Raw genomic sequence first — 17410 nt, forward strand, 5'->3', positions numbered from 1 at the left:
ACAGTAATTCCTTAGTAATTCCACTCAGTTTCACAGAAGCAAGTTTTTAATAATCAAACATTATCCTTTTGTAACACCAAATCAATTACTACTTTTATGGAAATCTTTCTTTAATGAAATATCTTTTAAATTATATATGCAAAACATAAATTCATCTTCTCTTGATTTGAACGAGAAACATTATACAGGCAATCCTCAAGTTAGAAAAGGGTAACTTTCCATCTGTCCAATCCTACACAAGGATAAAGCAGCAGCAATGCCTAAGGCTTTTAGAGGCACTCTCAACCCTCTACACTTTTTGAAATTCCCCTCGGTCTTCCATCATGACAAGAAAGGACAACCCTTTTCTGCTTTTCCCCTTCTCTTTTCTCATCACACCATAGGACAGCTTTTATGATGGGGGGGGGGGGGGGGGGAGAGATCAAGACATGGGCAAAAGGAACACAGAAAATAAAGTATTTATAACTATTTCATCCTTCTTCCTAACACATTTCCTCTCTACCAGACTGTGTTCAATCTAGAGAGCCTCAACCCTTATAAGAAACTGCCCAAGAAAGGAACTGTTCTTTAAATATACAAATGAAATTTAATTCAGTCATTTTGTACACAAGCACCTACACATACTTTGTTTTCTCCCCTAAGATATGCTCTTGGAATATTGCCTAACTCACCTGAGGCTTCTATCAGATCCTTCAAGAAGCTCCCTTTACCAATACTCAAAGATTTTTATAATCTCCTGACACTTCCAACTTCTAGAAATTCTATATTTGTAGCTACATGCTAATTACAATTCCAGCATAGCTCTAATGGCTTGCTGAAAAAGTAAATTAACGGTCAATTTCCCAAAGCAACCATTCCCCTAACAGGCTTAGTATTTAGACTTGCCTGAAGACTATTCTTACAGAGATAGTAACAATATCGATCTCCTGGTTTGCTGTGAGGACTAAATAACATATTCATGTAGTTATCAGAGTCTAGCATAAAGTCAGCACTAATAAATGTTATTTTCATCATTATGGTGGTGGTGGTTATTAATTGTGTAACAGAACATGACACCAGAAGTCAGAAACCCAGTTAGTCCTAGTCTGGCCACTATTTAGCTTTGTGGACAAATTACATCTCTTTCTTGGGCATTTTCCTCATCTAAAAAGAGAACAAGTTCAATTACTTCTAAACTCACTTTCAGCTAAGAAATCTAAGTCTCTGAAAAATCTCAGATTGAAAACAGCTAGAGTTCTTTCTAGGGTAACAAAGAATGACTTTCTGGGAGCCCAAGTTGCATCTGGTTCATCTCCATGAAGTGGGCATCTAGCATAGCACGCAGAGCAAAATGGACACCTACACGTTGAATAAAACACATTCCAACTAACATATAGTAAGGCTTCTAAACAGTCTGCACTCACCCAAACCTTCTACAGCACCTGGGTGGCTCAGTTGGTTAAGCATTTGACTTCAGTATAGGTCATGATCTCATAGTCCGTAAGTTCGAGCCCCATGTCAGGTTCTGTGCTGACAAGCTCAGAGCCTGGAGCCTGCTTCAGATTCTGTGTCTCCCTTTTTCTCTGCCCCTCCCCTCTCTCTCAAATATAAACATTAAAAAAAAAAAAAAAAAGAAAAAAAAAAAAAGAGTCTAAAACAAAACAAAACCTGGTCTCTGGTGAGCCAAAAATCACGGTAAAAAAAGTACTATTAATTAATGCTTTAAGAAACAGTTGTGTTTAATCCATGTTTTTATTAAATTGAAAGCTTCAGTTTTATCACCTCCAATTGATCTACCAACTGCAATCTGATCCATCACATTACTTCAATGAAACTTCCATGGTAATGGCAAATATTAGTAATTATGTATCATGTGCTAAGTGCTGGGTACTACTCACCTAGCCTCTGAAGTCAACGGCCTATGGGTCAGAATCCACCCAACACCTCATCACTACCGTCACTATCCTTTCCAGAGGATTGTTTACTGTTACGGGCCTGCTTCAAGTCCTCTCCTCCCACCAGCACTACTGTAAACTGTAATGACTAAGTCCTCTGAGCTCCCCACATCAAGTCATAAATTCTGCAAATAATTACTGAGATCTCCTATCTACTAGACACTAGTAGAGGCATTGAGAACAGACAGTGAACAAACCTGATAAATATCCTTCTCCTCACAGAGACTACATTCTAGTGAAAACTTGTTCTTCCAATCTATCCTCTACTACAATAATCAGTGGTCCCCAAAATGTGGTCCCAGGACAAACAGCATCAGCATCACCTGAGAAACTGTTAGACATACCAATTCTCAGGCCCCACCCCAGACCTACTGAATCAGCAAATCTTGGGATAGAGCCAAAAATCTGTTTTAATAGTCTGTCCAGGTCATTTTAATGCATGCTATTAAAGTCTAAACTAATGCATTTCAAACTGCATACTGTAGCCCTTTAGTGGGTTGTTAAAATTTAATTTTTTTTTTTTTTTTTGTAAATATAACTGAATTAAAAAGCAAATGTCAGACTACCTCTCTATCAAGTCACTCACTGGAGCAGAAGTCCAAAAATCTGCATTTTAACTAGCATCCCAGAGAATCTTTCTCACTTTAAGAAAAAATCAAGCTCCTTAGTACAGAATATGTCACCTCTCCTAGCTGCTACTATAACTTGTATTCTATTTTCCTAACAGTGTCCAACTACTTGCAGTTCCCAGAATACAGCATACGTATCTCATGTCTAAATCTTAGTAAACTACTCCCTCTGACAGTCTTTCCTCACAATTCCCCAAACAATGCAAATGTCAAAGTCACACAGCCTCAATGAAATCACTGACTGCCTCCATACCCTAGAAATATTTCTTCTGTACTTTTCACACTGTTTATCATCTCTACTAAAGTACGAATTCTTTCAAGGCAAAGACTATGTGTCTTATTCAGAAGCTAACAAAATGACTAAGAGCTTATCAGACATTTAGTATTAATTTCAAAGAAGAGAAGGGAAAACAAACTTGTTTTCCAGCATAATATTTCTCTGTAAGGATACTACTGACATTCTGGCCAGGACAATGCTTTATCATACAGGGTAGTGCCACAGGAAGTGTACAGAAAATACAGCATTCCTGGCTGTAGCCTACTAAATGCCAAGGGTGTCCACTAGTCACTAAGACAAGCAAACATGGCCCCATACATTTCCAACTGCTGGGGATTGTGGGGAAGACAGAAGAAAGGGGTGATGGGAGTAGTCCACAAAGAATCCCCATTTACTAAGCACCAAATACTAGGTAATGTAAAAAATACAAATACAGTACCCTAAATACTTAACATTAAAATTTAACATCACATAATATAAAGTTCAAATTGGCTGAAAGTTTTCTCTCCAATTTCATTTTTTATATGATTTTAATTGTATTTATCAAAATATTCTATTTTTTTAAATTATCAGCTATTTAAACTAAACAATACCTACTTTCATCAACAGAGATAACATTAATACTAACAACAACCAAGAATACTGAATTGTTACATATTTATTTATTTATTTATTTATTTTGCTAAGGAAATAGGAAGAACTATTTTTCTTCCTTTTCATAATACTATTTTCCCTCCAACACAGTAGCTATTATTTCTGGCAATCCTACTTCAGCCATCTTTGCCAGGTCTCTGAAATTAGACACGGAGAAAATTCTTTTTCTGTTCCCCAAATGACTCAGATATACACCTGTGTATCATGTTAACTAGACTAATACTGTATTCTAACTGTGCACTTTGTGAGTACTTTATAGGTACAGACTCATTTTTACAAAATCCTAGAACACTGACATTGTTACTAGCTCCTTTTTACAGCAAAAGAACCCAAGGAACAAGAAGTTATATAATTTATCCAAGACCACCAACTAAAAGCAGGCAAAAATGAAGAACAATCCAGGCAGTCTGACTCCACTGTTTCCAGTCAGGGCTGGATTCTGAGAGTGAGCAGGCACACTAGGCAACCTGCTTGCCTCACCCTAATCCCAGCTCTGGTCCAAGTTTCTAAACTCTACACTATATTCCTGTTATCAGAGCAGGCCTAGTCACAACTCTGGTACCTTCTTTTTACTGGTAAGTATTGAATGTCATCTGGAGACAAAGGCCTAGGTTCAAGTCTCTAGCCCATGATAAATGACCCCATCAAAGCATATTCTCTCCAAGTCTATTTTTTGATCTATAAATTTTTATTAATCTACCGCTTCCTGGCAGTCTGCTAGGCTAGAAATTCTGAAGAATTCTATTTCACAAAATATCTAGCTCCTGAATAAAACATAAGACAAATTCATTTACGTATGGGCTCTCTTGAACTGGGGTTGGGGAACAGAGTTTTCCACAAGGACAAATGAAGTGGAATAATGGATTATTGTTCAAGTTATGACCCAAGTATTTATATATAACTAGAATATATTTAAAATAATCGTTCTCCATCAGGGGTGGTTTTGCCCCCAGGGACATTTGGCAATGCATGGACACATTTTTGGTTGTCAGAAATGAAGGGTGCTACTGGCATCTAGTGGGTAGAGGCCAGGTATGCTGCTAACATTCTACAATGAACAGGACAGCCCTCTACAACAAAGAATTAACAAATGTCAAGGTTGAGAAACCTGATCTAGAGACAAAGTGAGTTTCAGATTTGTCTCCAATCGAGAAAATTTTTTCTCACGGTTTTATTGAGAAAAGAGGTCATGGTTTTTGTTTTTTTATTTAAATCCAAGTTAGTTAACATATAGTGTAATGATGGTTTCAGGAGTAGAATTTAGTGATACATCACTTACATGTAACACCCAGTGCTCATCCCAACAAGTGCCCTCCTTAATGCCCATTATGCAGTTAGCCCATCCCCCACCCAACACCCCTCCAGCAACCCTTCCTTTCTTCACTATATTTAAGAATCTCTTATGGTCTGCCTCCCTTTTTATCCAATTATGTTCATCTGTTTTCTTAAATTCCACATAAGTGAAATCATAGGATATCTACCTTTCCCTGACTTACTTCGCTTATTAGCATAATACACTCTAGTTCCATCCACGTTGTTGAAACAGCAAGATCTCATTCTTTTTGATTGCTGAGTAATATTCCATTGTGTGTGGAATATTATATATATGTGTGTGTGTGTGTGTGCATATAAATACATACACACACACGTGCTTTTTCCATTTGTCAGTCGAGGGACGTTTGGACTCCTTCCATAATTTGGCTATTGTTGAGTGTTGCTATAAACACTGGGGTGCATGTGTCCCTTCAAATCAGCATTTTTGTAACCTTTGGATAAATACCTAGTAGTGTATTGCTGAGTTGTAGGGTAGTTCTATTTTTAATTTTTTGAGTAACCTCTGTACTGTTTTCCAGAGAGACTGTGTCAGGTTGCATTCCCACCAGCAGCACAAAAGTGTTCCTCTTTCTCCACATCCTTGCCAACATCTGTTGCTTCCTGAGTTGTTAACTTTAGGAGAGGCCATGTTTTATATCTCCCATAGTATTTGCTGTTGAGATATGGGGAGCTCTGACAGTGTAGAAAGAAAGATGATTTTATCATTCACTTTAAAGAGGATTTCTAGACTGTCATTCCCATCCATAATCACTCACCAATCCAAATCACAACTTACATTCAAATAGAGATTAAAAAATGGGGCGCCTGGGTGGCTAAGTTGTTTAAGGGTCCAAGTTTGGCTCAGTCTTGCGGTTCATGGGTTTGAGTTTCGCGTCGGGCTCTGTGCTGATGGCTCAGAGCCTGGAACCTGCTTCAGATTCTGTGTCTCCCTCTCCCTCTGCCCCAACCCCACTCGTACTCTGTGTCTCTAGTTCTCAAAAATAAACAGTAAAAAAATATATTTAAGGGGTGCCTGGGTGGCTCAGTTGGTTAAACATCCAACTTCAGTTCAGGTCATAATCTCATGGCTCCTGAGTTTGAGCCCAGCACTAGTCTCTGTGCTGACAGCTTAGAGCCTGGAGCCTGCTTCAGATTCTGTCTCCCTCTCTCTCTACCCCTCCACGGCTTACGCTCAGTCTCTCTCTCTCTCTCTCTCTCTCATATAAACAAACATTAAAAACATTTTTTAAATACATATATTTAAAATATGTATGTATAGATAGATCAAAAATCAAGACTGATTTTTTTTTTATTTCCCATAGTTTATACATTAAAGTAGGCCTATAGTGTTTCAAGAGATAACCTAGAAAATTGGGTTGAATTTTTTTTTTAAGTTTATTTTGAGAGACAGAGAGAGAGAGAGAGAGAGAGAGAGAGAGTGAGTGAGAGCATGCACAAGCAGGGGAGGGGCAGAGACAGAGAGAGGAAGAGAGAAAATCCCAAGCTGGCTCTGCTCTGTCAGTGTGGAGCCCAATGCAGGGCTTAAAGTCATGAACTATGAGATCATGACCTGAGCTGAAACCAAGAGTTGGATACTCAACCAACTGAGCCACCCTGGTGCCCGGGTTGATTTTTTTTCCCATCACTTCCCTTCCAGCATTATCTAGTTAAACTTTAAATTACATGCACAGTCACTACTCATCTTAATTCATAATCTAATTCACCATGTATCCTTCACAGCAGTAGGGAAATTTTTGATAAAAGTTTGTGAAATAGCCCAAAAGAGGAGAGGAGGGGCTAGAACTAATGACAAAGTTCTTTGTAAAACACAAAACACAAAATCAATTGTTAGTCTTTATTAGCAAGAATGTCTAAACCTGTAGAATCTAATACAATATCCCCTAGCCACATACACATGGTGATTTAAATTGGAATTATAATTAAAAACTCAGTTCTTCAGTTCCACTAACTACATTTCCAGTGCTTAACAGCCATATGCTGCTAGTGGCTACTATACCGGAGAACACAGATATGGAATGTTTTCATCACCACAGACAGGGCACATTCTGGAAATTCTAATGAGATTCTGAAGAAATTTAGTACAGAGAATTAAAATAACATAAACTCAGTTTAGCCTAACAGTTTATTTTTAAATCCAGTGACAATCTAGAAAAGAAGAGTATGCCCCATTTGGAAAAACAGTAAAAATATTACAGTACTTTGTTCAGTTAGATTATGGAGTCATGTTTGTTATTAACCAATTTAATTAAATATTTACTGAATACCAACCACATATGGAAGGCACTGTGTTAGAGGCTAGGGATTCAAAGATGAGTAATTCACAATTTTTGTTATTAAAAACTAGCCACTAAACAAACAAAAGGTGCATAATATATATATCATTCAATATATTACATACTCCATTGTATAGATTACACTAATATATATTTAAACAGCCAAATATAATAAAAATACAGGTAGAGCTATTTAATCTCAAAGACAACTCATTCTCTTTGAGAGAATGCCTTGATTCTATTGGAACCATTCAGAAAAACCAATTCCCCACACTTTGTGAAAAGCAAGAGTAGATAACCAACAACCTGGATTAACTGCCAGTATGACTTAAGGTAAGTCTTTGGGGCTGATTTCCTACATTTAAAAATGTTGCATCTTCTGCATAAGTTCAAAGTACTTTAAGGTCAACCATTATACCAGTGTAATGTAAACAGCAAAGTATTTGCTCCACAGAACACAAAGGAATCAAACTAATCTTACTCTTCTCTTATTCATACCCTGAGATACTTTATGCTGTTTCAGTAGTTTATATTGCTATTCTTCCAACTCATGCCTCAAGAGTTGGTGTCCTTTCACTAGCGATTCTGGATACCTACTCTTTACTTTTAGTAACCATTACATTTCTCTCAAGGTAAATAAAAATTTTCTCATTTCACTTAAATCTATATATTTTTCCTTCCTCCCACAGGCAGATTCTTGTTAAAAACTCTACAGAAGTTGCCCACAGATGCCTAAACACCCTAAGATACATTTTGTCACCATAATAAATATGAGGTTTGCTTTATTTAAAATAAGTTGCTAGGGGCACCTGGGTGGCTCAGTCTGTTAAGCAACCGACTTTGGCTCATGTCATGATCTCACAGTTTCTGGTCCGAGTCCCGTCAGGCTCTGTGCTGGCAGCCCAGAGCCTGAAGCCTGCTTTGGATTCTGGGTCTCCCCCTCTCCCTGCCCCTCCCTAACTTGTGCTCTCTCTTTCTCTCAAAAATAAACATTAAAAAAAATTAAAAAATAATAAAATAAGTTGCTAAGCTGCAGCCTCCACACTTCCACTGAATGGATAAATAATGCCAAAACAAATGCTCTTAGCATTGTGATTACTGTCCTCAAGGAACTCAATATCCAATTTCTAAGCCAGCAGTTCTAAACCTTTTTGGTCTCAGGATCTTTTATTCCTTTCAAAAATTACTGAGGACCTCAAAAAGCTTTTATGAAATTATAACTAAGTTGTTTTTTTTTTATGTTTACGAATGCATTTAAAAACAGCAATGTATCCATTGTATGTTAACATAAATAACAGATCTTTAAAAAAAATAACCATATTTTCCAGATCAAATTTAGTTGACAAGTAGCTTAAAGAAAAAATAGCTGGATTCTCCTATCTGCTTCTACATCTACTTTGTTGTTTTGGTTGAAGTAGAAGAAAATCTGTCTTCCCACAGCTAAGCAGTTGGGAAAAGAAAAAGTATTTTAAATTATGGTTTCTTAAAAGTTAGCTATAATGTGGAATCTGAAACCATACACAAAATCCATTAATTTATCTTTCACTTTGAAAGGATTTTGCAACATCATGCATTGGTCATTTGGAAAATACAAATTCACTGAATTATGCAGATATTCCAAATGTTAATACATTTCATTAAAGAGTATCAAATAATGGCACTTCTTAATAGTAACAGTGATCTCCTCTGGACCCTTAAGTAAACATCTTTTTAATATTCACTGCATCAAAATGGGATGCATACATAAAGCACTGTGCATATGGAACAGTTACCTCAAGGAAAAGCACTTGTGCATTTGAGTAGCTACTTTAACTGGCCACTTGTCAGAACACAACTTTTACTGGAAATATGACAAACTATGATTTCCAGACTTGGGCATTTGGCCAACCTCATGGACCCCCTGAAACAATCTGTGAGGAAACCTCAGGACTCCACAGACCTTATTTTGAGAACCACTGTTCTGAGCAATATGGCAAAAAGATTGCATGATTTATTTCATGAGTCATTACAATACCAAGAAAACATAAATGCTAAATAAGAATATCGAACTGCTTCCGCTTAAATCCAAAAAAATCCAAGAGACAGAAAACCAGTTCCAAAGTAAAATAGATTATAAACCCAATATTTGGCCAATGTAAAAAAAAAAACAAAAACAAAAACAAAAACAAAAAAACACTTAAGAACGTGAAATTCATTCACCCAGCACTTAATTTCTACAACATAAATACATTTTAGAATATATGTACATTAAAACCATAGAAATAAGGAAGAAAAAAAACCTGTCAAATAATTAGACCATAACCATCCATTAATGGACTAAAACAAACCTATAAGGGGGAGCTTGGGTAGCTCAGTTGCTTAAGCCTCGGACTCTCAATTTTGGCTCAGGTTATATCTCACAGTTGTGAGATCGAGCTCCACGCTGGGCTCTGCACTGAAAGCACAGAACCTGCTTGGGATTCTCTCCCTCTCTCACTCAAAATAAATAAACTTAAAAAAAAAAAAAAAGTTAAGTCCTACTAATTTCCACATCACATACAAAGAAACTGAAATATAAGCAATGTGCCTAAAGTCAGAGGGAGGATGGACTGTAGAGCTGGGATTTAAAACTAGCACCCTTCACCTAACTTTATACTGCCTCCTGCAGCAAAGTTGAACGTTCATCCCATGGAAAAATTAGGGATCAGTCGCGGATTGAAGAGAGTATTTTAAGGGAGGAAGGAAAAAGTATGACTACTAAAAACAACAACAAAAAGAGGGAGGCAAACTCACAGTTTTCAGTTCCATCAGAACTTGCTCATCAACTCCATCATCCAAAAAGATGTCTCTCACATCGTTAATAACATCTTCAATCACAGATCTGTACAATTTAGGCTTTAAAGGAAAAATAAAAGACTTGAAAAAGATCATTTTTTACATATTAAATGTATGACACGTTTTCACAAATTCAAAACAAATTAAATATAATCGTTTCTCCAAATATCTAAAACTTATTTTAGAAGATACAACTTTAAAGATATCACCATCTTAACAAACCTCATTTGCTTCAGTTAAAATGAATTATTTTATGACTGCATATTTTTTTAAAAGGCGTAGACTACTTGATGTAATTTGTATAGGGAAGATCCTTACACATACAAGGTCCACACAATTTCCAGTTATAATTTCCTGTGTTGTTATACTCAAAGCACCTAATGTGATCCAATAACAGCTTTATGGGTTGCTATGTCTGGTTCCCATTATTCTTTCCTTTGTTTGACTCCTCTTCTATCTCAGAACCTCCTCATTAAGCTTTAAACTAGAGAACCTTCATCCTACAGTTATTTGTGACATCTGCAACCTAAAAAACATTCAAATTTAAGTATCACCTAATTTTTTGTTGTTGTTGTTGTTGTTATTAACCAGTCTGTGCCTTTAAGCTACACCATTATACTGTTCATATACCCACACTAACAGGTCTCAGAAGTCCCAGAGAAACAAGGCACACTGATCTCTTTCCCAAGATTTCTTTCCTTCAACCACTGCCCAAATGATATTATGAAATAGAATCATGGACAGCCTCAATGTTTGTTTTTTAAATTATTATTACTATTATTGTTGCTATTTCTTGGGAGGGGTTGGAGGGAAAGATGACTTCTAGAAAGTTGCCAGAAGAATAAAATGATACAGATGTGAAAGCACTTTCAAAAGCATAAAGTATTTTTTAAAAATCAAAAGGTGATAGACAGTAATTTGCCCAACCGACATCCTATTTTTAACATGTTAGGCAAAAAGTTTGCATGTCAGTGGGACAAAACTAGTGGTGCCTCATTATAAATCCTACCCATTATCACACACAGTTAAGATTATCATTTTCTTTTAATGTTTGTCATTTGTGTTTTATATCCTGCTTATAGTAAAAATTACTGGTTACCCAATAAAACCAAGGGTTTGCTTTCATAACCAAAGCTCAAACAAACTTAAATGTTTCATTAGCATCTCTATCAACAACATGGTTATCACAGGAGAACCCTCTAAGAAAATGTGTCCTTGCAATGCCCAAAATATAAATAATGAGTTCCTCTGTACAATTTACCTCAAGTATTAAAAATTATTCGTTCCTCTTCATTACAATCAGAAAAACAATTCACATATCTGGGTTCTCACTTTTGCTATTCCACTCACTAACCTTTTATTTTGCCAAATCTGCCTCTGTGAACTTTAAATTTTCACATGCAAAATGTAAAACTCTACACGGCCTCCTTATGTTTAACATTGATTCTATATATAAGGAAAGTGTAACTGACTATGGGTATCACCTTATCCATGGTGACTTAACCACTGAATTACAAAAATAACATTTAAAAAGTCGTTTTATTTTAAGCCAGCAATGATCCTTAAAGCATTATAAAGAGGTGGTGAAACTTTAAATCGGTACTCAGAATCTTAAACTGATGATGAAAATTATTTTTTCAGCCAACTGGATACTTTGGTGTTTTCCGAAGTCAATCACTCCTAAAAATCTCCAGCTTGGAGATCCAGGCATTTACAAGTACAAAATTTGTTTTCTTCAGGTACTCCCCATTTAATGAAACCATTCTGTTTTAGGATTTTGCTTATGTGCAAAATCACCCACAACCTGACCATTTAAAGGATTCTTAAAAGCACTGTAGCTGAAAGGAAATGTGTATTCTTCATGAAGTATAAACACACAGAGAATAATTTAGCATTATTGTTCATAAGTTGATAAGCCCTCAAAATACCGATGTTTTTAAAAGCATGGAGGTACAAACACACTATTTGAAACAAGCAAATTCCAAGTTATTATTTAAAATGCTAAACCTTACTTGAGCCAAAATTTTTGCCTTCTACAAATTACCAAGTAATTTAGGTTTGTCCTGGTTTTCTTAACACAGATATTCCAAACTTAAAAACTGGTAAATGAAAGAGCCAAGACAGTGGCAGTACCCAATGATTAATTAGAAGGTTCCTTTCAAAAGTGTTAGTCTCCTGGGGTAATACTGGGAAATAAATTGGATTAACTTTTGTATGGGATATCGATATGCAATGAAACAGAAAACACTATCTACTCAGAATTTTAATTTTTTTCAATCCGGTTTGCACTAAACTTCTTCACTCTTACTACTTACAATTCCCTTATAGGTAAATGTACCGTGGGCATAAGGTCCTATGTTGAAGCTTTTAGGCACTTAGAACTATTTCTTCGAAAAGCTTTTTGTCTCCAACACTTAATAGAAAAACATGACACATCAGAAGCTTTGTTTCTAACATATTTTCTGAATACTTAATGATCAAAACACTACCAAAGTCCCCTGAAGCCAACAGTTAATGTAGGAAGCATTTTTTAATCCCCGTCAATAACGCACAGATTTGACATCTGAGCTACAATTCTCTTTAAAAGCAAAAATAAAAATAAAATGAAAAGAATGGACACCAATTCTATTTTCCCCTAACAAAGACAGGAAATCCTAGCTACTGCATCAAAACAATAAAAAACTTGGGGCTCTGAGAGCGGCCCTGTTGGGTGCGAAATAACAGGGTAAGGAAAGGACCTAGAAATAAACTGAGCTCTGCACGTTCCTGCCTCTCGCCTCGGGAGCACGCACCTCCCAGCCCCGCTCTCAGCAGCTCTCACTATTTAAAGCCGGATCTAGTGTTTAAATGGAGAGGCGGTGACGTAGGCCTGAAAAGCACCTTCCCATCCTGGCAGAGTCTATATTAGAGAGCGGCAATGGCTCTATATAAACAGGGCAGCCAAAGGGAGGAGGACCACAAGGCTCAGGGACTGAAAAGCAGGGTAAGCGGCCGCAGCCATGATGGATCGACCCGAGTCGCCAACGGTACGGAGTCGGGCGGCCGCGGGCTTGTCTGCGGCATTTGGGACCGGGCAAAAACGTGTTTTATTGTCAGAATAAAAATAAGAGTGGGGTGGACTAGTGATCATATTGCGTTCGTGACTGAAAAGGTTATTTATGTGACTGCTTTTTGCAAACCTACGTGATCGCAAGTAACCAAAAAGGGTCAATGGGAGAAGTAGGCAAATTTCAAGGCGAAAGCGGGGGCACTTTGACCACTGTAGGTTTTTGTTTGCTTTGGTGCTTTTGCTAGTGGAAGATACGACGGGGGTTTTGCTTCCCCTTCGCCATTTTACCGATTCGGAAGGAACCGAGATAAGTGCTTTTCAACCTTCGTCCTTTTTTTTTTTTTTAAAGAAATATAAAATGGCCCCAGTGAAGGCTCCCTAAGCACAACCGCCAGAAACACCCCAAGTAACCCCCAAAGTAGCCGTTCACCTTCCACCGCATTGAAGTGGACCACGGTGGGTACTGGGGACTCGCCCAAATCCCCAGACGCGGTTTTTGTTCTGAGGCTGCTCCGGGAGCCCTTCTCGAGCCAGTGTGGCCGGACCCGTCTCGGGGGGAAGCGGCGGTTTCCCACCCGCCCTCCCTCCCGGCGGCCGGGGTCTGGGGCCACGGCCGCGCGCTCGCCCCGGCCCAACGGCCTTCGAGGCCCGGACCGCCCCGCGGCGGCCCCAGGCCCCGCCGGCGCCCCCGCCCTCCCCGCCGCTGCCGCCGCCGCCGCCGCGAGCCCGAGGCGCCCCCCCGCGCCCGCCGCCCCGGCCCGCTCCGCCCGAGGCGGGAAGTGGCGGCGGCGGCCGCGCGGGCGGCTGAGGAGAGTAGAGGCCGGGAGTCGCCGCCGTCCCCGCCCCCGCCCGGTCCGGCCGTTGCTGCCGCCTGAACGAAGCCCCCGCCGGCCACCAAACCACGTCCTTACCACGGTGTTTGTATTTGCCGAGTTCGCCATTTCCACACACAACACAAACAAGAGGGGGGCAAGCCCGAGAAAACAAGATAAAAACAAAACCAAAAAAGAAAAAAAGAAAACCAAAACACCCGGAGGGTGGCCCAAGCCACCGCAAGACTGGGGGTAAAAATTTCAAACAAAATCGGATCCTGAAAGAGTAGAGGGGAGCGGTGAGAGGAGGAGGAGGAGGAGGGGGGCAGTCCTCCCGGAGCTAAAAAACCTCGAGAATCGCCCTTAAGAAAAAAGCCACGACCCTCGTGGGGTCCGGGGGGCGTTGCCCGCTCCCCACCCCGCGCCAAGGAGGGAAACCACCACCGGTCGCCGCTCCCCGCGCCGCCGCTGCCGCCACCGGCTGCAGCTCCAGCCGTCCGGTCCGCCCGCTTCTCCCCTTTATATAGTGAGCCAACGAGCTGCGCGAGCCGCCGCCGCCGCCGCTGCCGCCGAGAGACAGGGCGGAGGGGGAGGGAGGGGCGGAAAGGGCGGGGGCAGAGGTGGGCGGGGCTGAGCGCGAGACACCGCGAGAGCCGCGTGCGCAGGCGCGCCGGGGCGGAGGCCACCTTGGGCCGCGTCGTCACGCGCCGTGGAGAGCGCTGGGCGGGCGGAGCCTTGTGGCCTGGAGTAGTGAAGTCGCCCCGCAGGTTTCCCAAGTCTCGCGTGATCACGTGGTGGCCCCCACAGGCGGAAGTGTCCGACAGCTCTTTTGGGATAAGGGGCTTTTAAAGTATTGCTGGAAGCGACGTGCGTTCTGGTGACACTCGAGTTCAAAGCTACCTGGGACCCCTCCTGTCAGGTGTTTCTGCATCTCCCTGAGCTGGAGGAGCTAAGAAATATGGAAGGGGCACTGGCAAGCTGCCTCGCTAGCAATGGCTGCGGCGGAGGACTAGTCACGTGACCCCGCTTCCGGTCCCGGAGGCGCTCGGACTCCGGGCAGAGTTTTAAATGCGCAGTCATCTCAAGGGAGTGAGCTAGTCTTGTACTTAGAGCTCCGAGGCTTTCGGTCGATTTGCGGAGGGTGGGCCTTTGGCCTGCGAAATTGTGTGCCAGTTCCTAAAGGGGAGGAAAGCTGGCTTGGGCCCACTGTTAACACATTTCAGAATTAGTAACCTCTGAAACCGGCTGAGTTGTCTCCCCCAGTACAGCTAAAAGTCTCTGGGTTTCATTTCCCTCAAGGTTCGTCCACCTAGTAGACCGTGTACTTTAAGTGATTTGTTGCGGTAGTGGAAATGCCAGAAACACACAACAATGAAACATGAGCCATCGGATTATGACAGCACCATAACGTCCCCCCCTCCGTTGTTCTGTTTTGTTTTTTTAATACTGCCCAAATTCTGTGATTCCACGTGGACTGCGTGCAGTGACTAACACCTAAAATACTTGCCCTTGACCCACCAATTCTCGTGGCCTCTCGCTGTGAGAGAGCCGGCAGAAAAAGTCCATGTCTTGGAGTGTAATTAAATAGGCGTTTGCCCTGCTCTGCTCAGGCAAATCACGCCTTTATGGCAACATTTCACGCAGAACAGAGAATGCTCTGTTTGGAAGGCAGAACTCACAGTACCTAATTCTCTTGTCCGTAGGAATTTTGAGAGACAGGCGGAATGTAGTCTGGACAAGTGAAGGAGTTTATCCTCATAAAGCAAAACGAAATGTCACAGTTATTTGCCTCTGAATGCAGATTTGGAGAATATCAAAGGCAGCTTACCAGAGAGGAAAATATGCGACCTGCCAGGACCTGAAGGAAGAACTTCGAGAAAGCAGAGCCATTAATACTCAGAAAATGGGAAGTTGTCGGTATGTTTGTGATGGGCAGAGAGAATATCAAATAATTTTGAGATTTCTTTTAAAACCTCCTGACCCTAAATTCTTGCCTTAACACTCAGGTGCATTTCACTTCCCTGCACAGCTGCCTGTTTGTTGAGGAAACTTAAAGAAAAAAGTCATAGGAGAACAGTGCTCTTGATAACATAAAAATGGGGTTCCATCAATATTTGTAATTCATTTAATATTCAGGTGACCATTAGCCCGACAAGTTATTCTAAACAGTACAGACCCTGGTAAATTTCACCGCTTATTATTTTAAGAGGACTCCTTTTTACCTCATTATGTGTACATACTACCGAGTAATTTGCACATGGAATCCCTCTCCTTCCACCTCATTTTCTTCCCTAACCATTTGGTATTAACTAAATGATAAGATGTTTTGCCATCAGTTAAGATGAAGACCACTGTATACAGAACGTGGGTTAGAATCTAGATTTACTCTCCATGGACTTATTCCCAGGGGTATTAGTGACAGTTATATTCTGATTGAGTCTCATCTCTGAAGTAACAAAATATAGTTTTTGGATTAAAAAGGCAGAAAACCCAGCCTTGCACTCCTTAAGACCTCCATACTTCCTAGAGGCTCTGAGATGGCCTCTTTCACACATTTTAAAAGCACTTGGCTAATTTTTACCTAGAACTCTTCCCTCTCCCTCCAGTGTGCATGGCACCTAAGTAACCACCATGTATTCCGTTCCAGTTTACTGTTTTCCAAATGCTCATTTAGTTGTAATATGCCTCCAATCACTATATATGTGTGCCAGCCAGCTTAATTTCAGGAAGAGATATTACCTGATCTTGCACCAAAATAGTCGGTGTGAATAATTTGAAGGCCACAGCCATTTAATTCACAAAACTGGAAATCTGTGAACAGAAATCTCTTCTCACGTAAGACTAGATTTAGCATTATTTTTAAATTGTTTTTATATGAACTTTTTGGGGAGGAGCAGAGCTTAAATATCTTTTCTAATTTTAGTGCTTCTAGTACCATATATGAAGTATTTATACTGCATTATCAGTTTGCAAACTCATACTTTGTAACAACTATATACTTAAACAGATAGATAATAGTGCCCTCTTTCTTTGTGATGAATCTTTTTTTTTTTTTCAAAATTTACTGGATGAGAAAAAGTTACTTCTTTTTAATGTTAATATTCTGCCTAAACCACTGGATAACTGCCAAACAACAAAAGCAAAGGAAAAATGTAGTGCATGAATTTTAATATTAAACAAAATGACACCAAACCTTGTATGTCCAAACATTAAAATGTTTTACTGTCCACATGACTATTTTAACAACAATGCCAAGAAAGAAAAAAATCTAAAAAGATTGCGCCTGGAAATTAGATTGCATTAAAATCTCATTATATAACTTACCTGCAGTCTCCATGTTCTTAAAATAATAGATCAGTAAAGCTAATTCTGGCATATTTAGGCATCACACAGCCCTTATATGCTCAATAATTTTGGGCACTTGTGGAGAATATAGAAGTGAAGAGGAAAGATCTTGTTGCTCAAGCTTACCAATCCTAATGAAAGCCCCTATTGTAAAGTTAGTGCATAGTTACAGCATTTATTCAAGATCTTAGAAGCACTGATGTATTTCAGTCCTACCAAAAAAATAATATTCAGAGTTCACCTATTTTTTAGGCTTTTGCAAGACAACAACAACAGCAAAAAACCTGT

At 39.8% G+C, this 17410-nt stretch overlaps 1 protein-coding gene across 5 annotated transcripts in view; it reads right to left on the reverse strand.

Moving 5' to 3' along the window:
• GTF2A1 (general transcription factor IIA subunit 1) overlaps nucleotides 1–15438 on the reverse strand; it is a 45194-nt gene extending 29756 nt beyond the window's left edge. The window contains exons 1-2 of one of the 5 annotated variants that reach the window (XM_042990274.1): nucleotides 15296–15438; nucleotides 9875–9976 (exon numbers count right to left, since the gene is read on the reverse strand). In XM_042990274.1, the coding sequence (XP_042846208.1) occupies nucleotides 9875–9976; nucleotides 15296–15343 (150 nt within the window). In that variant the 5' untranslated portion in view covers nucleotides 15344–15438. Of the gene's footprint in view, nucleotides 1–9874; nucleotides 9977–12231; nucleotides 12426–13395; nucleotides 13539–13876; nucleotides 14344–15295 lie in introns of those variants that run through there. The other 4 variants (XM_042990275.1, XM_042990276.1, XM_007094996.3 and 1 more) reach the window with 4 other exon arrangements.
• Between the last annotated feature and the right edge of the window lie 1972 nt (nucleotides 15439–17410).

Source organism: Panthera tigris, chromosome B3 (assembly GCF_018350195.1).
Source record: "Panthera tigris isolate Pti1 chromosome B3, P.tigris_Pti1_mat1.1, whole genome shotgun sequence".
Taxonomy (NCBI): domain Eukaryota; kingdom Metazoa; phylum Chordata; class Mammalia; order Carnivora; family Felidae; genus Panthera; species Panthera tigris.